General features: G+C 53.4%; 1 protein-coding gene across 2 annotated transcripts in view; it reads left to right on the top strand.

The window, feature by feature from the left end:
• BICD2 (BICD cargo adaptor 2) overlaps nucleotides 1-20485 on the top strand; it is a 54508-nt gene extending 34023 nt beyond the window's left edge. The window contains exons 2-8 of one of the 2 annotated variants that reach the window (XM_017519000.2): nucleotides 2358-2570; nucleotides 8586-8738; nucleotides 10643-11098; nucleotides 11814-12854; nucleotides 13429-13580; nucleotides 16384-16594; nucleotides 18400-20485. In XM_017519000.2, coding sequence (XP_017374489.1) covers nucleotides 2358-2570; nucleotides 8586-8738; nucleotides 10643-11098; nucleotides 11814-12854; nucleotides 13429-13580; nucleotides 16384-16594; nucleotides 18400-18405 — 2232 coding nt within the window. In that variant the 3' untranslated portion in view covers nucleotides 18406-20485. Of the gene's footprint in view, nucleotides 1-2357; nucleotides 2571-8585; nucleotides 8739-10642; nucleotides 11099-11813; nucleotides 12855-13428; nucleotides 13581-16383 lie in introns of both variants that reach the window. The other variant, XM_017518999.2, reaches the window with a different exon arrangement.
• The last annotated feature ends 339 nt before the right edge of the window (nucleotides 20486-20824 follow it).

The following is a 20824-nucleotide window of genomic DNA, read 5'->3' as shown; positions in this document are numbered from 1 at the left end:
TTATTGTAAGGAGAATGGGGCAGCCATTTCAACTTATCTAAAAACAGTTTTGCATTTTATAAAATAGTTTTGCTCCGGTTCTGGCTCTAGGCGAGCACAATATCACATTAGTCATTCATATTCTATCATTGTCTGGGTTTTGTTTTTTTTTTTAAGTTTTTCATACAAGATCTAATTTCTGCAACTGTCTTGTCTTGGCTGTAGGTGGAAGTCTCTATCTCAGTGTGTTTGAAAAGCTGCCCAGGAGTGTTTGTGGGCCCCAGGCTAGAGCTTAAGCAGAGGAAAATATCCAGGGCTCAGGCCAGGAGGCTTGGACCTGAATGTCGTCTTATGACATTTAGCTGTCACACCTGGAGATAGCTTCTGAGGTGATGTCTGCATCCCTAGCTTCAGGCTTCTGGGCATGTTCTGAGCAGCCATGTGTGACCGACCCTTCAGTCAGGTCCCATCTGCATGTCAGGAGGCCCAGATGGTCTGGCGCTGCCCATGCTGCCTGTAGCCTGCAGGCCCCCTCACCCAGTGAGGGACTTGGGTCCTAGCTGCCACTTGGGTGAGGTAGGGGTTCAGCGTCATTATTTTGTGTGTATAATAAACATGGAGCTGGCCCTCAGTTGGGCCAGCTCCATGTCTGGTTTCTCTTCTTATAGCCTGGGGTGGCTAGCCAGGGTGGATCAGGTGCTGCTTAGACATTGTGATTTGTGATTTGGTCCTTCCTTGGGACTAGGATAAGGAAGAACAGAGCAGAAATCACAGAGCTGACCTGATCACCTTGAAGAAAAACCATCATATTCCACGGAGTGGGTGCTGTGTTGAGCAAGACTCAGCCCCCTGAGGAATGTAGGTGCCATGGATGTCTGTGCATCTGCAGCAGGAGTGTCCATGTCAGTCCTGGGTCCCCACGTGCAGTCCCAGTGCCGGCACCAGTTCCCCTGCCGGGCCTTGTTGTCCTTTTAGCCTTGTTTAGGGATGTCCCACACAACACCATGAGTCACACACACACAACACTCTTCCAGGTAGGATCCTGTGATCCTCACAGTCTGTCTTCCCCTTGATTGCCCTGTTGGTCCCGTGAGACTCTGTGCTCAGACTAGACCCTGGTTTCTTTTGCCAGTCTCCTGTCAGGAGGAAATGAGTAATTTTTGTTTTGATTTCTTGAAATTAGAAACTGTCCTGCTCAGTAACATCCTTATTCATGGTTTTGTACATTTTCCCTATTTTCTTGGGTAGAATTCATAGATTTAATATTAAATAATAAATGAGTGAAAAATGCTCCTTTTTCTCCCTTAGGAAAAAAAAAAGTCATCCGTTTTCAGTCGCATCTCTCTTGATGTCATTTTCTGCCATGAGCCAGGAGTGCTGTAAAAAGATAAGATCTCCCCCAAGAGCTCTGTGGTGGAGTGGCCATTGAGACAGGGGCTGCTGGGGGTGACACACTGGGGGCCCTCTGTCCTCTACTCTGGAAGCCCGTCCTGCCATGCCAGCTTTGCAAGGGTGGTGGGCAGTGGGAGGGAAGGAAAGGGATGATACCTGCTTGGAGGCTGGGCCACTTGCCTGGGGTGTACACGACGGGAGGCCGGGCTGGCCTGGGTTTTTGGGCATGGACATGGCACAGCTACCGACTTGGGTGTGTGGGCAGGTGGGAGTCCTGGGCCAGGCGAGCACCCCTTTCTGGTCGATCTCATCCATGAGATCTCCTCCCTGAGCCCCAGGGCGCTGTACTTCTTTTGTTACATGCAGCCCCCGCTTTGTTCCTCACCCCTCTGGAACATGCTGGTATGTTGATCTTTGGGCCAGGAACTAGACAGAGTGGGTCGCACACTGTGCTGCCCTCTCTGTCTAGTTCTTACCATCTCTGTCCTCCTTGGGCTTGGGGCTCTGATCACCTAGCCCAGGTCTCTCCCAGGAGTGAAGGATGAACCAGCGTCAGGCAGCAGGATGGTTAGACTCCCTCTGCCTTTTTTGTATGTGGTGGCCAGTGCGCCATCTGGAGCGGGGAGGAGGTGAGGGCTGTGTGGGAGCTCCCTCCACTGGTCCTCAGCTACTGTCACTCGTTCCCACTCTGGCTCCCTGACTCTAGCACTTGTCTTGCCAGTGCGCACATTGCTCCTCAGAGACTAGGCTTGCTCTTATTTTGGTGAAGCAGATGAATCGTGGGTGCAGCTTGATGCATTTGCGTATGTGCACACCACAGTGCACGCCACAGACGCATCTCCCAGGTCAGGGGGCCTCCCTTCAGGCCCAAACTCCCTGTTGTTGTTGCTTTTGTTCTTCAGCATGAATGTCACCTGTGAGCTGGGTCTCTATCCCTCAGCGCCCCTGGGAGGCCCACCTCACGAGTGTCTTGTCTCCTGATGCAGGCCTTTGGACAGGCACACACGAACCACAAGAAGGTGGCTGCTGATGGAGAGAGCCGGGAGGAGAGCCTGATCCAAGAGTCGGCCTCCAAGGAGCAGTACTACGTGCGGAAGGTGCTAGAGCTGCAGACGGAGCTGAAACAATTGCGCAATGTCCTCACCAACACACAGTCGGAGAATGAGCGCCTGGCCTCGGTGACCCAGGAGCTGAAGGAGGTGAGGGGGTGAGGAGGGGCCTGGTTTGTGGCTGCAACAGTGCCACCAGTGTCACATAGCACGTGTGCCTGGCGGGTGGCTGGGCTGGGCTGGCCTTTGGGGAAGCTGCAGCCAATTGGTCTGTTTTGCTTTCCTGGTCTCATCCTTCACCATTCACGCTGCATCTGGCTTGCCTCCGTCTCACTAATGAAGCAAGTCCTGTGTACAAGTCCAGAGCAGAGAGGTGGTCAGTTAGGGAGGGGTGCAGTTAGCCCCTTCTAGGGGCTAAGGGCTGAGGCCCATGGGGCACTCCTCATCATTGGACTCTTCCCTGCCCTGGGAATGTTTTGTGTCACTCAGGGCCCACACTGAGCCCAGCTGTGAATAAGAACACAAACCCGGAATAGTCCATGGAGACTTGAGGTGGGATGTATGTGTCTGAGAATTAGGGGTGGAGACCACTGCCAGTAGCCCTAGCTACCACACCCCTCCCTTATGCACAGACGAGTGCCCACAGGGAGGGTCTGGGTGGCTGGTCCCTGTCACTAGAGCCTGTTGGAGTCCTAGGTAACCATGGCCACCATGCCATGATAGTGCACGGGCTCTGCATGTGGAAATGGGACTGTGGTGTCTACCCATGAGCTTGTGAGCATGAAGCTAGAGGAATCACCTTGGCCCCGTTCCCTGAAAGGAACTGAAGGCCACAGGACCCACATGCTCAGGCCCTGGAGTCATGAAGGATTGGGGCCCAGGGAAAGGGTGTGGCCAAAGCAGGATTTGGGAAGGTGGCTATGGTGGAGCCTGTGAAGTTTGAGCCCAGCAGCAGCAGCAGCAGGAGGAGAGCTGGGAGTTTCCATCCACTGGGGTGGGTGGGAGGAGAGCCTCGCTGGCTGGAACAGGAGCTCAAGGGAGGCTGAACGAGCACCTGAGTGTCTTTCCTCTCTGACTGGCACATGTTTTAATTGAGCTCTGCTGGGCCTCGGTGTGTGTGGAACTTGAGAACACAGCGTGAGCAAAGTCTCATTTTCCTAGAAGGCATATGGCAGATGTCAGGGAGAACCATACCCCGTGCCTGTGTGTGGTGGGCTGTAGGGACAGAAGTGGGGCTGAGATGCCTGTCATGGGGGCAAGAGAGGCCAGTGCCCTCTGAGGAAGGATGAGGCCCCATCACCAAGACAGAGGTAGGATGTTCCCTGGGGACTGCAGGTGTAACTGGAAGTCAGCAGGTGAGCTGCAGTCCTCTTGGCCATGGCCTTGAGGGTCTGCCCCAGGTTCTCATTGGGAATGGCTGGAGGAGTGGAGCATGGGTTGGTTGGGAATAGGCTGATGCTGGCTTTGCCTTTCACTGAGCCTTGGGGCCTGGGCAAAGCCGTATCTTTAGTCCTGGCCTCAGTTTCCCCATCTGTAAACCAGCAGTCTCTGAAGCCCCTTGTGGAAGATGTCCCATAGCTCCTTCACCCCACATTGTCGGAGCATTTGTGGGCCCTCATTCCGGCCACGGGCACCCCACCCTCTGCAGCAGAGAATCCTACCGGGAGGTCAGCAGGGCATAGGCCCTGAGAGTATGCGCGGCGATCAGGGCTGCTGCTGTTGGCTCAGCTTGCCAGTACTGAAGGATGCTGCCCTCAGGGCCAGCAGCAGTGGGAGTGAGGGGTCAGAGATTGCTGAGGCCCTGGCAGCCCAGGGAGGAGCTTGGCTTGGACTCAGGGTGGGAAGTCTCAGATCCTGGAACGGCAGTACATGATTTCATTTCCTCCCACAAGGAGCACTCTGGTCGGTGGGAGGAGGGGCTGTGTGAATGGAGAGATGTATCCTTGGCTGCCCCAGCTGCCATCTGTCTGGCCCCTCTGTTCCTGAAAAGCATGTACAGGTGTTCTCTCCCCAGCCCAGCACATTCTGCCCCTTCTCTCTTCCAAGCAGCTTATCTCTGGTGGCAGAGGCCAAAGAGGGCTGGGTGACCCTGCTGGCTTCAGGTAGGGCTGGTGGCTGGAAATGAGCACAGCAAGTTAAAGATGCTGCAGGTCTTGTGGGGAAGATAGAGAGGAGTTCTGTGGTTCCTGTTTGTGTTTCAGGAGGAAATCCTGACACTCCCTGCATACCCCTCAGCCTTCCCTCTCTCTCCTGAGGGTCCTTACCTTGGTCCCTGTTCTGCTGTGTTCCCCATGCCTGTGTCCCTGCCCTAGGTTGCTGCAGAGCCATAGGAACCATCCCAGGTCTTTGCCTTGGGTACCTGGTTGAGGTGGAGCATCTCTAGACTGACCTTGTCTCACCACCAACAGTCCCAGCCATTCACAGCTCTTGTCTCCTGCTGCTTGCTGTTCTGCTGGTCTGAGCCACTGTGCCAAGCTCCACTGTGGCCCCCAGCATGGCTGTTTCCAATCACTGCCCAACGCTCACACTCATGTCAGAAAGGGTACGTTTGCCAATACCACAGGCTTCATTGTATCCTTTGGCCCGCCACCCTGCTACCCTCAACAGTCCCTTCCCGAATTTTCCTTCCCTGTGACAACTGGTTAAGGTGTCTGTCCCCCTCTGCACCCCAACGCACTGTGAAGACCTGTGAAGCTTTACAGTAACAAACATACTTGCCATGTGTTGGACAGTTCTGACTGCCTCAGACTTGGTCCTTTTGGTGATCCTACTGGTATCTTGTCAGATGTGAAGAAATAGAGGTTTGCAAGGTTCTGTCATTGTACCTAAGGTGTCCTGGCTGGTAGGGGTTGAGGTGCTTCTCAGATCCTGACTTTAACTTCTGTGTATGTGTGGGCCCTATACGTGGGCAAGTTCTCCAGCTTCTCTCCTGCTAGTGAGAGTGTCTTTCCTGTTGGGGCCCCTGGCAGGTGGATGAGCTTCTGAGGACTGGCCTGGATGGGGCTTTGTTGGGGATGTGGCTCCATTTCCCAGATGGGGAATCAGAGGCCCAGAGAGTCACAGTGGGGCTGGAGTCAGAGCTAGGTCTCATGCACACACCAAGGTCTGTCCATGTTTGCCCCAAGAAGTAGTAGAGTGAAGGGGCTGCCCTAGGCTGTCAAGGCAGAGTTGAGAGTGTCCTGGGGTTGGGGTTATCTGATGGAAACAGGAGAGATGGCAGCTGACCCCTCACACAGTGGCTCCTTGAGGCAGGCAGTTGTCACACCCTGGTTGCTGATGAGCAATCTGAGGTGTGGATATCCCACAGAAGGGGAGCTGAGATGGGATTCTAGTGGTCAGCTATGGGCCTTGCTCCCACCTCCATCTGGGCTGCCTGGCCACACAGCAGAGTTTGTCCCCTGTACTCCATTGGGCTGACATCAGACAGGCTCACTGGGAGAAGGTGCTTACTTGAGGGAAAACTAAACCCCATGGCGACCAGTCAGCCTGTTTGAGCCCTTGGCAGTTGGGCGTGTGCAGGATGGAGGTGCTAGGTAGAAGGCCAGATGAGCCTGGCTGCCTACGCCCAGTGGTGTGGGCATGGAAACACAGTGTTTGTGTCCTGCAGCATCAGCAGACAGTGCCATCATCACCCACGATATGGTATGGCCAGGCCAGCATTTGACCTAGGTGTGCCTCTTTGTTTCTGTTTGGCAGTGGTGCAAGGACAGAACTCCTAGTACACCTTGCCTGGGCCAGGCTGCTGAAGGGCCCTGAGGAATCAGATGGGCACTAATGAAGGAACAGAAGTCTCCCGTGTGCCTCTGGGGGACCCTAGTGCCACGAGGCATCCAGCCAAGGTCTCTGCTTCAGTCTTTAGTTGGGCATGTCACTATCTCTCTGCCTGGGCACATGGAAGCTTCTGGCACTTCTGTTCCCACTGCCTGGAGTGCCTTCTAGGTTTGTTAATTTTGACTGGCAGGCCTAGGAAGAGTTGGTGGGACTCAGACCTTCCCCTCAGCTTCTACTCCATCTGAGGAGCCACTCCACCTGGGTGGCTATGTTGAGTCAGGTGGCATGTGTTTGCACACCTGCTGCAGGCCACATGCTTGTGAGTTAGCAAGAAAAGACCAGGAATTAGGGAAACCTTTCTGGCAGAGCAGTGCCCAGGTACCCTGCTGCTGTATAGAGAGCCTGGGTGTGACTTGGCTTATGCAGCTCCCCTAAGCATGCTCGGGCGTGCTGCACTCACTAGCAGGAGAGAGGCTGGAGAGCCTGCCCACTCCCCATCCACTCCCCGTGTAGCCACTGTGGGACCTGGCCCTGGTGGTGGCTGTGCTGATGCTGCTTTCTCCCCCTGTATCCCAGCATGCACCTCACTTGCTTTCTCCTTTGGTACGAGGCTTTACCAGGCCTTCTCTTCCTCCCTGTATGATATCTCTGTTTCTTTTGGTGTCAGCTTTCTGTCAGTTCCTTGTGTCACTTATAATGAGAGGGTTATATGTCTGTGTCCATTTGCTGTAAGTTTTAAATGTAATCTTCATTGTAAATAATAAGCATTTGTCAGTAGTACTTGCTGTATATCATTGACTCTCTTCCCGTCTCTGTTGCCTTCCTTTCTTCCTTTGTTTTGGGAGAGATGTCCTATTTTATTTTGCTAACCCAGTATGACTGTTTTGTGTGTACTTGCATGGGATCTTGTGATCTTGTCTATAAAGCATGTTCCATTCAGGTGAGCATACAAATATGACCAGGAGAAACCCTAGCATAAGCCAAGAGGACAGTGTGAGAGGTGGACAAAGCTATGGGGCCCACAAAATGGACAGTGCTTCTGGCCAAGAGTCTAAGAGGGCTTTGGAGCAGGGGTGGTGGTGGCCTGGGGAGCCAGGCCTTTGCAGACACTCAGTGGGGCAGCTGGGGTAGCAGAGTACGGTGCGTGGGGTGGGGGGGATAGTGAGTTTGTCAAGGGGATGATTTTGCCCCAGGGTCACATTGGCAATGTCTGGAGAGATTTTTTAGTTGTCACAATGGAGAAAGTGGCTGTGTCTGATGGGCAGAGGTCAGGGAGGTGCTAAACATTGTATGATGTACAGGCTGGCTCCCACCACAAAGAAGAAACATCCCTGAATGTTGCTAGGGAACCTGCGGCTGAGGGGCCCAGGTCCCTGGCACATGGCAGCAAGTTAGGAATTCTGTCTTGATTGCATCCTGTTCTCCCCAGCCCTGCACTAGCCTCTCCCATGACATCTCTTGCTCCTTATGGGCAACTTAGAGCCCGAACTAATATTTAACAGCTTTATTGAGATAATTCACATCTCACAGAGTTCACCCACATAAGGTATACAACTCAGTGTTTATTATCGTCACATATATGTGCACCAGTCCACAATCTTAGAACAGTTCATCGCTCCAAAAAGAAAACCCATTTCAGTCACTCCCCATCCCTGCCCCAGCTCCTAACAGCCACTAACCTACTTTCTATCTCTATGAATTTGCCTGTTCTGGACATTTCATGGAAATGGAGTCATACAATGCATGGCCTCTCGTGACGGGCCTTCTTTGACTCGAGAATGTTTTCATGGGTCACTCATGTTGTAGCACGTGTCAGTACATCATTACTTATTGTGGCTGAACAGCATTCCATTGTGTGGAGAGACCATATTTTGTTTATTTATTCGTCAGTCGATGGACACTCGGCTGCTTCCACCTTCTGGCTTTTGTGAGCGCTGCTGCTGTGAACATCTGTGGACCGGTTTCTGTGTAGGCATGTGTGCATTTCTCTGGGGTAGACACTGTGTTTAACAGTTTCAGCATCTGCAGGCTGTTTGCCACAGCACTATACCATTCACATGCCCACCTGCCCACTACTGTTTACATGTCCACTAATAGAAGGCAGGAACTTTTAATTTGAATATGAAGAAACCAAGGGTTGGAGCACGCAGAGTCACTTGTCAGGGGTTCCAAGCTGAGGAGGGCTGAGGGGATTTTACTCTGGAACCTCTGCAGTTTGCCATGCACTCGGGCACACTGTGCTGGGCTCCTTCTCCTCTCCAGGCAGCCACACTGGCACCTGCAGGCCTGGGCTCTTGAGTTCTGGCTCTGTGGCTGGCCCATGCCTGGCTGCGCTGAGTCCCCCTCGTGCCCTGTAGAGGCTGCTTACACCTGCCTTTCCCTTTCCCCCTGCAGATCAACCAGAATGTGGAGATCCAGCGTGGCCGCCTGCGGGATGACATCAAGGAGTACAAATTCCGGGAAGCTCGCCTGCTGCAGGACTACTCGGAGCTGGAGGAGGAGAACATCAGCCTGCAGAAGCAAGTGTCTGTGCTCAGACAGAACCAGGCAAGTCTTGGGTCTATGGGGTGGGGGTGACACGTGGGTTAACTGGGCCTTAAGGCCCTCTTGCTCAGCCCCTCTCCCTGTTCAGAAGGAGTTCCTGTCTCATTCCACACACCCAAGGCCCAGGGCCAGCTTTACCACTGTGGAGGCAGGGGATACACTCAAAGGGGCCCAGACCCTCCAAAAGATGAAACTCTGGCTACAGTGTTTGCTGACATTGGCCAGGCTGAGGTGTCCCAGCCAACAAAATGAAAACAAAAATCTGAGAGGTGGTGGAGAGGTTACACCAGAAAACCCCAAACTAGACTTTCAGACTCTTTCCCCCATCAAGTGCTGACTATGAGGCCTACAATATCCCTAAGCCTCTGCCTGTGATAGGGATGAGGAAGGTCCTCGGTCCTCTCTGTCTGTGACAGGGATGAACAGGAACCCCTCTGTCTCTGATGGGGTCTCAGAGAGACCCCTCTCTGACAGGGAAGAGCAGGGTCTGCCTGCGCCAAAGATAAATGGGGAGGGTCCCTTTTCTCTGTGGTGTGATTAAATTATCGTGGGCTCTGCTGCCACTCAAGGCCTGAACCTACTCTTCTCTCTCCAAGAGCCACACTCCTGCATGGTGGGGAATGGAAGTCTTTTCTCTCAGGAAACCCCAAACCTTCTGCCAAAATGCCATGGATATTTTCCTTGCTTTCCTCAAATCCTCTACCACCACAATCCTCTGTGTCTCACTGTCAGGGAACATGGTATTTATGCCCAGAGGAGGAAGCTCACGTGTTTATCCAGAGCTCCCAGACTGGTCCCTCTGTGACAGCTTGTGCACATTAACAGTCTTAGCCATTGTTTACATCGTAAGCACCATTTGGTCATTGGTGCTGCTGATGGCAGAGCCCAGCACACAGTGGCCTTAGGAGAAGGGAAACTGAGGCTTGAGGTGACCCTGTCCTCGGGGTTGGTGCTCAGTGGAGTCTGACTCTCCCTCCCTCTCTGGGATTCTTTACCTCCCCATGGTGCTGAGACTGGAGGGTGCATGCCTTCCCTCTGTGAGCACACCTTGGATGTGGTAATGGGTGTCCCTTCTGACCCAAGACCCACAGAGATGTGCTCAGCACTTCCTGTTACTGGTTTGTTTCTTACTTTTTGCCCAAATATTACAGAAAAATAAGAAATAGTTTAAAAAATTGCCCACAAACTCTGAGCCTCCACATCAGGTATCAGTTTCTATCTGCGTTTTCCTTGTCTGCCTGCGAATACAATTTCATGTAGACAAGATTTTAATGTAGCTTTTCCCATCTACCTTCAAGCTCCTCCGGGTCTGGGTGCCATGTGCGTGTGGAGATTTAGTGGCTGAGATGTTCTGCCTTCGGGAGAGTTTCTGTTCCTTCATTTTGAAATATGGCTGGAAGTCATGATCGTAGGACACATTGAAATGTATTTTTTATGTATCTTAAGATATTTGGTTAACTGTTAATGTTAATTAAGTAACATAGAATTTTAAATCAGCATGCACATGGTAATATTTGTGAATGACCTAATAGAAGGTTGGCAACTTTCTATGGGTGGAGGTGTGTTCTTGGTGCATCTCCACACGTACAGTCCCGGCTTGGGGCCACCTCAGACATTTGTGTTCCCCTCCCCATGTCTGCTGGTCCCAGTGGTAGGTGGGCTAGGCTGAGCATTTCTGTGCATTCGCATCTAATGCTGCAAAACCCTCTTAGCATCCACATTTCTGAGCAGAGCAAGCGGCCTTGGCCTGGACAGGCTGCCTCCCTTCCCAGGATAGCACTTCACCTGGTGCTTCACCTTGTGTCATGGTGGCAGGGGTTGGTGTGCTGGTGTGTTTTCTTCATTCATGGGGCCTAAAAGGAGCTTCCACGTTGCCTTGACATAAGAGTGTTGACTTCTCTTCCCAGGTGGAGTTTGAGGGCCTGAAGCATGAGATCAAGCGTCTAGAGGAGGAGACTGAGTACCTCAACAGCCAGCTGGAGGATGCCATCCGCCTGAAGGAGATCTCAGAGCGGCAGCTGGAGGAGGCACTGGAGACGCTGAAGACGGAGCGTGAGCAGAAGAACAGTCTGCGCAAGGAGCTGTCACACTACATGAGCATCAACGACTCCTTCTACACCAGCCACCTGCATGTCTCGCTGGACGGCCTCAAGTTCAGTGACGACGCTGCTGAGCCCAACAATGATGCCGAGGCCCTGGTCAACGGCTTTGAGCATGGCAGCCTGGCCAAACTGCCCCTGGACAACAAGACCTCTACACCCAAGAAGGAGGGCCTTGCACCGCCCTCCCCCAGCCTTGTCTCTGACCTGCTCAGCGAGCTCAACATCTCTGAGATCCAGAAGCTGAAGCAGCAGCTGATGCAGGTGAGCAGGCAGTGGGGCTTTCGGCATGCTGTCCCTACTCTAGCTCTGCAGGGCTCCTTGAGCAGTGCATACCTGACACTCTGCTGATGTTAGCTTTCTCTTTTCCTTACACTGATTTTAACTCCTGCATCATTACTGTAAATGGAACTCCAGGAGCACACGTAGAGTCCCAGAGAAGTGGTTTCCTGGCACTGCGGCATCCACGTTGTTTCCCGGTTACCTATGTGGTATCAGGGTGAAGTGATGAGACACTGGCCCCACACGTGATCCCCGCATGCAGGCCAGGAGTCAGAGGGGCCCGCCAGGGTCATGCATGGGCTCATCTCCTGGGACATGGATCCCTGTTGATCCAAGGCAGCCGAGTCCTGTCTTCCGAAGCAGAGGGCTAGGGCACTAATATTCCCTGCTACCCACCCAGCCAGCCCCGAGCTCCACTTTCTGAGCCCACCTCACCTGTAGCACTGGTGGGGAAAGAGCCTGCATTGAAGGTAACCACCATTACTGGTGGGCAGTGTTCTGAGAGCCCAGTGTGAATTCCATCTTTTCCTCACCCTGTGCGTCTCTGTCCACCTCACTGACAGCATGGCCAAGGAACCTGAGGCTGATAGCCTGCCCTGACATGGGGTGGGATGTCACTGGGCTATCCTGGGGGGTCCTCTAAGCCCCCGGGGTCCATAGCCACTGACATTGTGTCATGCTGCCTGTGCCTTTGCAGATGGAGCGGGAAAAGACGGGCCTGCTGGCGACGCTGCAGGACACGCAGAAGCAGTTGGAGCACACGAGGGGATCCCTGTCAGAGCAGCAGGAGAAGGTGACCCGCCTCACAGAGAATCTGAGTGCCCTGCGGCGCCTGCAGGCTGGCAAGGAGCGGCAGACGGCCCTGGACAACGAGAAGGACCGTGACAGTCATGAGGATGGCGACTACTATGAGGTGGACATCAATGGGCCTGAGATCCTGGCCTGCAAGTACCATGTGGCTGTGGCTGAGGCTGGCGAGCTCCGCGAGCAGCTCAAGGCACTGCGCAGCACACACGAGGCTCGTGAGGCCCAGCATGCTGAGGAGAAGGGCCGCTATGAGGCTGAGGGCCAGGCGCTCACGGAGAAGGTTTCCCTGCTAGAGAAGGCCAGCCACCAGGACCGTGAGCTGCTGGCCCGGCTGGAGAAGGAGTTGAAGAAGGTGAGCGATGTTGCCGGCGAGACGCAGGGCAGCCTGACTGTGGCCCAGGATGAGCTGGTGACCTTCAGTGAGGAGCTGGCCAATCTCTACCACCACGTGTGCATGTGCAACAATGAGACGCCCAACCGTGTCATGCTGGACTACTACCGCGAGGGCCAGGGCGGGGCCGGCACCAGCCCTGGGGGCCGCACCAGCCCTGAAGGGCGTGGCCGCCGCTCACCCATCCTCTTACCCAAGGGGTTGCTGGCTCCTGAGACTGGCCGAGCAGACGGCGGGACCGGGGACAGCAGCCCCTCGCCTGGCTCCTCACTGCCATCACCCCTGAGTGACCCACGTCGGGAGCCCATGAACATCTACAACCTGATCGCGATCATCCGTGACCAGATCAAGCACCTACAGGCAGCCGTGGACCGCACCACTGAGCTGTCACGCCAGCGCATCGCCTCGCAAGAGCTGGGCCCCGCCGTGGACAAAGACAAGGAGGCACTCATGGAGGAGATCCTCAAGCTGAAGTCACTGCTCAGCACTAAGCGGGAACAGATCACCACGCTGCGCACCGTGCTCAAGGCCAACAAGCAGGTGAGGCGCCAGGTGGCAGGGGCACTTGTCACTCACTGCTGGCCTAAGGGTGTTTCCCCTTGGCCTCCTTCCTCCCCCGACACGGGCAGGCTTGTGTCACCATCAGGCAGAGCCAGCTCTATATCAGCTCGGCCACCGGCCCTTCCTGGCTCAGGGTCCCCACCTGGGAGGGTGGAGCAAGCAGGTGGGAGCAAGGGACCCTCGGCAAAGCCGCTCAGCCAGTGAGAAATGCTGCTGCCATTCACTCACTGTGACTGCCTCTTAGTGCTTCCTGATGCTAGAGGGAAAACATGTGAGAGCTGCATTCAGAGAGTAATTGTGGAGCTTTGTAGGGGTCCCTTGGGTAGGTTTGGGGGGCAGTCCCTCCTCTGCCAGTCAGAATGAGCGGGTAGGACTCCCCATGGCACAGCTGCTGGAGTCCATCCCAAGGGTTTGTCAGAGGGTGGGGCCTCCCAGGAACTTTTTTCCCGGGCACCACCACCACTTCAGACCAGGGCTCCCCATCCTGCGCCCAGAGCACCTCTAGGCTGACTTCACGCCTTTCACTTGCCTGCCCTACATGTCTGTCCCTCAGACGGCCGAGGTGGCCCTTGCAAACCTGAAGAGCAAGTATGAAAATGAGAAGGCCATGGTTACCGAGACCATGATGAAGCTGCGCAACGAGCTCAAGGCCCTCAAGGAGGACGCGGCCACCTTCTCCTCGCTGCGTGCGATGTTTGCCACCAGGTAACCATGCCGCTATTGGGCCCTCCCCTTCCACAAGGCCAGCTGTCCTCCACGCTTCCCCCTGGCACCCGCAGCCTCTCACTGCCTCATGCTGAGGCCTGCAGCCTTCCCTACTCAGTGGCTGCCCCCAGCTCCATTGGAGCCAGCATGGTACGAGATTGGGGAAGCGTGGCCGCTAGCACATCTCTGGCACACTGGTGCTCAACTTGGTGACAAGAAAGGGTGAGACGATATGGGGGCCACATGGGGTTGGGGGCCTCCAGCTGCTGCCCGTTAGCTTTCCCCAAGGTTACACAAGCAGGTACTGAAGTGTGGAACATGCCTGGCAGGTGCCCACATGTGGCCGGGGATAGCAGAGCGTATGTGATCTTTTTTCTGTTTCTGTCGCACCCAGCCCAGCCCCCAGGAGCCTGGTTCTTTGGGGCCGGTTCCATTTTGCTGTGAATGAAACCCCAGCAGGCCCAGGCTTGTCTCTGCTCTGCGTATATGGAGACTGAGGGCAGAAGGGCTGAGGAGAGCAGATCCTGGAGTGGATGGGCCAGAGTGGCAGAGCTTCAGGGGCTGCTAGGGGTGCTTGGGCCCCCACCCCTTAGATCCAACATTTACAGGGACTTACTTGAGGCCGCCAGGTGACAGAGGAGTCCTGGCCTTTTCTGTCATGACGTATTTGCTCCCAAGAACTTGGCCATAAGGTACAGGTGTGTGTTAAGGTTTGTAGATTCAGAACACATGGTTTCTTGGCTCCGCTCAGCGCTCAGCACACTGACAAAGCATCGACCTTGGGAATAAGCCCAGTCCTGCTTAGGTTTACATCCACACCCTAGAAGCCGAGGCTTCTCCATGTCTTGATGCCCCAGGCCACCTCAAGGCCTTGAAGTGGGGAGAGCCCCTCCTAGAAGAAGCCCAGTTAGCCTCCTGGCTGAAGCAGGTCACTGCTGGGGTCCCAGGTCTGTGCACAAACCTGTGCCTCTGTGTCATTGTGACCATTGGGTACTTATCTCCCATCCTCCCCCCTGTCAATCCAGGGAGGGTGGGGAGAGGGCCTTGGGGCTGGGAGGAGGCCAGCTTTCTTTCCTCCTCTGTGGGGGGCTCTTAGTAATGGGCTCTGGGGTTACTGTCCCAGAGCCATCCCAGCATGATCCAGCAGGTGGCGCTATCCATCTTTGGAAGGTGAAAGAGGACCCTGTCAGGGGGCACCTGGGAAGATGCTGGAACGAGGACCTGCCCCAGGACCTCCTACAGCTCTGCCCACTGGTTTTGGAATGAGGCTGTTGATGTGTCCACACACGTGATTCCTTGGCTCCACTCAGTGCTTGGCACAGACTGACAAAGCATCGACCTTGGGAACAAGCCCAGTCCTGCTTATTTTTACATCCACACCCTGGAAGCCATAGCTTCCCCGTGTCTTGATGCCCCAGGCCACCTCAAGGGGTGGGTGTACACCACTCCCTTGCTGGGAGTCAGACCCCAAGGCTGGGAATCGAGGCTCCCTAGGTGTTTAGGGGCCTCTGTGGGGCAGGTCCTTGTTCCAGCATCTTCCCAGGTGCCCTCTGACAGGTACCTGTCTTTCACCTTCCAAAGATGGATAGCGCCACCTGCTGGGTCGTGTTGGGATGGCACCATGGCGCTAGCCCTGCATGTGGGACAGCCAGACCCACCATGGGCCCAGCAGATAACCTAGATGTTTCCTTTCTATGGGTGAGCAAGCTGAGGCTCTGAGCTGGACAGGGTGGGAACTGCACAGAGATGCTGCTTCTCTCAAGCCTGGTGCCAGGCACTCCCAGTTCCTCAGCATCCCTGTAGGCCCTGCCAGGGCAGGGTACAGACAAGGAAGAGTTCCAGGTTCTCTCTGGAAGCGTCCTGTCTTCCTTGGGCTTGGGAAAAAAATTCCAGTTTCTCAGCATCTGGCATGTAAACTCCACCTTTTAAAATTTGTTTTATTGTAAAACTTAACTTTTCAGATGGAGCCAAGATTTTGAAACTGCAAGGATCACAGCTCAATGTGTGTCCCCAAAATAGTGGGAAGCAGAGTCCTTGGAGAGGGTGCTATCCAAGGGCCGGCTCCTGGCGGGTGGGGACAGGCAGAGTGGGGCACATGTGGGCAGTGTGGGATTGCACTCAGTACCTGAATAGCTCCACCGCCCTGGGACCCCCCCAGGCTTAACCTGCCCTGTGTCTGTGTGTCCCTACCAAGCCCCACCCATATGAGACATGTGGAAGAAGGGTGTCCAGGGACAGACCACACCTTCCCACAGCTCTGCACCTGGGTTTTGGGATGAGGCTGTTGATGTGTCCACACACGTGGTTCCTTGGCTCCACTCAGTGCTCAGCACAGACTGACAAAGCATCGACCTTGGGAACAAGCCCAGTCCTGCTTAGGTTTACAACCACACCCTAGAAGCCATGGCTTCTCCATGTCTTGATGCCCCAGGCCACCTCAAGGCCTTGAAGTGGGGAGAGCCCCTCCTCCTAGGAGAAGCCCAGTTACTAAGGGGCATAGGCTTTTTGTAAGAGCTACATGCAGCTGAATGAGCAAAGCAGTCCCTCCTCCACAAAACCATAAAACTCAAACCAATATCATAGGGCTGCCCTGCCCGGACCCAAGCCTCCCTCTCACTCTTATCAGGGACTTGTCCGAGCAAAGCCTGTGCTAAAAGAAGCCAGAATGATTCTCCCCCAGCCCCGCTCTCCAGCCCAGAGGTCACACTGAGGGATGGCTCTGATGCAGGGCTGTCAGAGGGCTGCGCAGCCCTCCCCTGTTCAGGCTCTGCCTGCCCCTCAGTCATGCTTTCGGTACCCACAGGTGTGACGAATACATCACACAGCTGGATGAGATGCAGCGGCAGCTGGCGGCCGCCGAGGACGAGAAGAAGACGCTGAACTCGCTGCTGCGCATGGCCATCCAGCAGAAGCTGGCACTGACCCAGCGGTTGGAGCTGCTCGAGCTGGACCATGAGCAGACCCGGCGTGGCCGTGCCAAAGCTGCTCCGAAGGCCAAGCCAGCCACTCCGAGCGTAAGTCACACCTGCGCCTGTGCCAGCGACAGGGCCGAGGGCACTGGGCTGGCCAATCAGGTGTTCTGCAGCGAGAAGCACAGCATTTACTGTGATTAGGGGCTATGGGGCGCCGCACGCTGCAGCTAACATCTGCTTCACCTCAACTAACCCAGCAGCAGTGGGACAGCGGCGCTAGGTCAATCTTAACGTGACTAATGCACAGAGGGCAGGATGCTAGCCTAGATGCCATAGGGCATGTGCATCAGCAGGACACTTGTGAGAGCTTTGTGTCACTTCTCACTCCTTGAAGCCCCCTCAGGAGCACCCAGTCCTCAGCTGCTCTCTTGGGTGGGGGTCAGAAGTGGGGATGGAGCTACACATTTTTGGAGCAGACATGTGATGAAAGCATCTTCTAAGCCCTGGGCACCCTTGGGGAAACCCAAGGGAAGGAATCCTGGTCCTGCTCCCTCGGCACTCAAAAGGGGCAGAACCTGAGTTGAAACTTGCATGTTCCTCGCATGTGTCTAACTAGAAAGCAGTTTTAGGAGGTTCTAGCCTGAATCATAGGTATGATCTCAGAGGATGGCTCTGCACTTGGCATAGTTTCATGGAAAGGATTACGTTGTAATTTATGCAGTACCTCACTGCAAATCATATTCAGGACAGAAGTGCAGAATTTCTTCCCCAAGCCCTGAGAAGAGCAGCCCTGAGCCCCTGTATTCTGCTGGCCAGACTCATATGGCACAGACACAGCTGACCATAACCCAGGAATCCAGAGCTCGGTTTGTCGTTTCTGAGATCAGCATGCTTGTCTAGTGGCCTGTGAGGTGACGACTAGCAGGGCCCAAGGCCCCAGGTGTTATTTTTTCATGAGAAAAGCTTTCCAAGTGCCTGGCCAGACCTTGGTCCTCAGTGCAGAGCCCGTCCTTTTGTGCTTGGGGTGACCACTGCAGCCACTTGTCAGGCCTTCCTTAGGGGGTTCAGTCTCAAAGACGTGGGGCTTTGAAAACCCTAGCCTGAAGTCTGAGCCACTGGGGACTTGGCTGGATTGGACACCCAGAGTTGTAGCCAGAGCCCAGCCCTGTGCTGGGAAAGCTTTGCATGGGGCCAGGGCCAGTTGTCAGGATTCACAGGTAGGAGATTGTAGGTATCTTTATTTAGTGCAATTTAGGGGATGGCAACAGAGAAAGAGGAAAAGTAGCCATAGGGCTCTCCCATTTCCAGAGGTTCCATCCACGCCAGAGCTTTGGCATCAGGCTGCCTGCCTTCCCACATTGTGAAGCAGAGCTTTTCTCAGTATTTTTCTCCTGATCACCCTGTGGGCCCAGCTGGACCTGAGGCTGCAGTCTTCTCTCCTGCAGGCTGCTTGCCTTGTCTCTCATGCGGAAGGGGCATTCGAGTTACCTGGTGAGAGACCATGTTGCCCCCTCCCACAGCTGTCTGCCTTGCGTGGTCTTCCCTTTGGTGCCGAATATGTCTTGGTCCCCTCCAGACTCCAGGACAGGTCCATGTATGTCCCCTGCGTGTTCATCCTGGGCCCAGATCCCCCTTCCCCAGCAGGACTGGCAGTGGGATGTCTTCCAGCATGCCCACCCTGCACGCGCTTTGCCCTCTCCTTGCGAGCCTGGCACACAGCTTCTCTCCGTACTCCTAAGGGGCTTTGCAGACACTCAAGCCACTGGGCCCCCCCTAACACATGCAGGTCTTCTCTTCTGCCAACTAACGTGCTTGTGCCCTCCCAGCACGTGGAGAGCTTCGGTTGTCAGATGAACAGGAAGCGACAGATGACCGCTTTCTAACGCTCTCTTTTCTCCTGTTTTCAGCTGTAGAGTAGCTGCCAGGAGGACTTGGCCACCCGGCCCTGTCACACTGCAGCCCCCTCCCCTTCCCTCTCGTGACCCTCAAGGAGGAAGGAAGGGCAACCTAAAAGCCCACTTAGAAACTTTTTGGATATGCCACTGCAATTCTTTTCAAAATAGCATTCCCCAAGTTTTTAATGGGAGGAAAAAAGCTTTAATGTTGAGCATGCCGCGAGATGCTGCGTGGAAAGGCCTCTGTACGGGCCGAAGACCCTTCTTCCCCGGCTGCCAGGCTTGCCAGGAGCCTGCTGGAAACACCCACCACGCGGGCTCCTTGTTACACATGTTCTTTTTTTATCCGATCAACCTGTGCACTTTTGATATTATATTTGCTTCCTTAATTCCTCGCATAGAGACGGTCGCAGGTGCCGTGGTCTATGCTTGTGGTCCTATAGCTGTCTGCCTCAGCTCCCACCGTGTTGGTCTGGTGTCAGCACGAGGCAGAGCTGTGTGCTCCGTAGCGTGTAGCTTTAGACTTGGAGATGGGGGCTTTGACCCAGCGAGGAGCTTTGCTAAGTGTATCCACGCTGTGGTTCAGCAGCCTTTAGATCATACGGCATTGTGGTTCATGTTTGAAATTACAGATTTTAAATGCCATGTTCATTAAGAAATCCAGGGTATTCAGATTCTGGGGTTTTTCATATTGTATTATTATTATTCTTAGGAATAGTTCAATGTAACAAGAAGAAAACTTGACCTTTGCTCTGGTTAAAACAGTAATAGGCACTTGAAAAAAAAAGATAAATTATTGAATGAGTAGTATTACCTACAAATTCCAGAATTTTCTGGGTTTTAGGACATTGTGAAGCATGACTGATTAACAGAATTTTATACAACTGTACCAATAAAATTCCAAATTGGAATTGTTTTGTTACTCTGGTTGTTGTGCCAAATTGTGGTACACTTAGAAAATTCTACAGTCGTCGATTTTTAGGGTGTTCTCTTTCAACACCTTTTTGTTAGTAATCATTACCAGTAGTGCCTTCATCAGTTAAGGGAGGTGTCCCAGCGCAGATCATTCTCGAAAGCGAGCAGGGAAGAGCTAGTGGGCATGCTGAAGGCCAGCGTGGACAGCAGGTGAGGCAGGCGCTCCTCACACCCGGACCTGGGCATCTTCATTGAGGGAAAGAAAACAGTCATTGTGCAAAATTCTGTTAGTCAGTGATTCTTTACTTGCAAATTCAGGGGCTTAGAAAATGAAAGCGAACACAAAACATTGAGTGTGCTTTGGGAACCAAATGGACCTTTTGGGACAAGCTGAGCAAGCTGTATGAACGCCACGTTTGTGAAGAGCTGAGGGTGTCAGGAGGGCCGACGCTCTGTTGGCATGCGCAGTAGGGGACGAGGGTTAGCCATAGTATTCTTTGCAAATGTGAAAGCGAGACATTATATCTTCTCTTGCTTGGTGTAACTAATCACTGTTAATTTCAGGAAACAGAACTCATTAAAACTCCTTAGCAAACCAGGTCTACATCCTGTTTTGTTTGCTGAGTGAGGTTCGTAGGAGTGGTCAAATTGGTACTCTTAGAGGAAGAAAAACTGTCTTTCCTCTTCCAAAAAAGGAAAAATTATAATAATATAAATGAGAAAAATAATTCTGTTTCCTGGAATAAGCATTTCTTATTCCTAGTTGTAGGGACTCCTATTTTTACCTTCCGTTACAGTGTTGATTCATAAGAAATATTGTTACATTTGAGATAACTTCATCTGTATGGGGTATTTATTTGCAATGATGTCTGAGTACTGTATTTTTTCTGTGCATTACCTTAGTGTCAGAATGTTGGTCTTTATTTTAAAGTCATATGCATGTTCTCCTGCCAAGGAACCTTTACACAGACCCAAACAAAAAAATAGTAATAATCAAATGCCTTCAGTTTCTGAGAAAATGAGGCAGAGCATGGAAAAGAATAGGAAGGAGAAATTAATTGAGATTTTCAGAACACAGACATATGATGTGAATGTCGACAAAGCCAGTGCGCATAGGAACAGTGGGCCTGGGTAAAGAGTCACATTGGTAGGACCAATAAAGAATAATAAAAAGACAAAGCACCTGTTTGTTCTCTGTGGTTGTTCTGACTCCCTGCTCCAGATAACTGTGGTTTAAGCAAGGCACAATAATTCCACTGCCTCAAACAACAACAACAACAACAAAGCCAGTCTATCAGATAACTCTGGTGGTGGGAGCTGGAAACAGCCTGGGTTCCACCTTCAGGAGAATGTGGGGAGGAGTCATGTATATGTGGGAAGACTGTCACTCCATCCCTGAAACTGAGGAGTGTGTTCAAGGACCCAGAAGATGAGGGTAGGAAAAGGGTAGACTTAGTATCTGGGTGCCTGTGCCAATCAAATACACCACTAGGCAGAAATGAGCCAGGCCACACTGGACCAC

Source organism: Cebus imitator, unplaced genomic scaffold (assembly GCF_001604975.1).
Source record: "Cebus imitator isolate Cc_AM_T3 unplaced genomic scaffold, Cebus_imitator-1.0 Scaffold720, whole genome shotgun sequence".
Classification (NCBI taxonomy): Eukaryota; Metazoa; Chordata; class Mammalia; order Primates; family Cebidae; genus Cebus; species Cebus imitator.
This window is presented reverse-complemented; position numbering and strand designations above follow the sequence as displayed.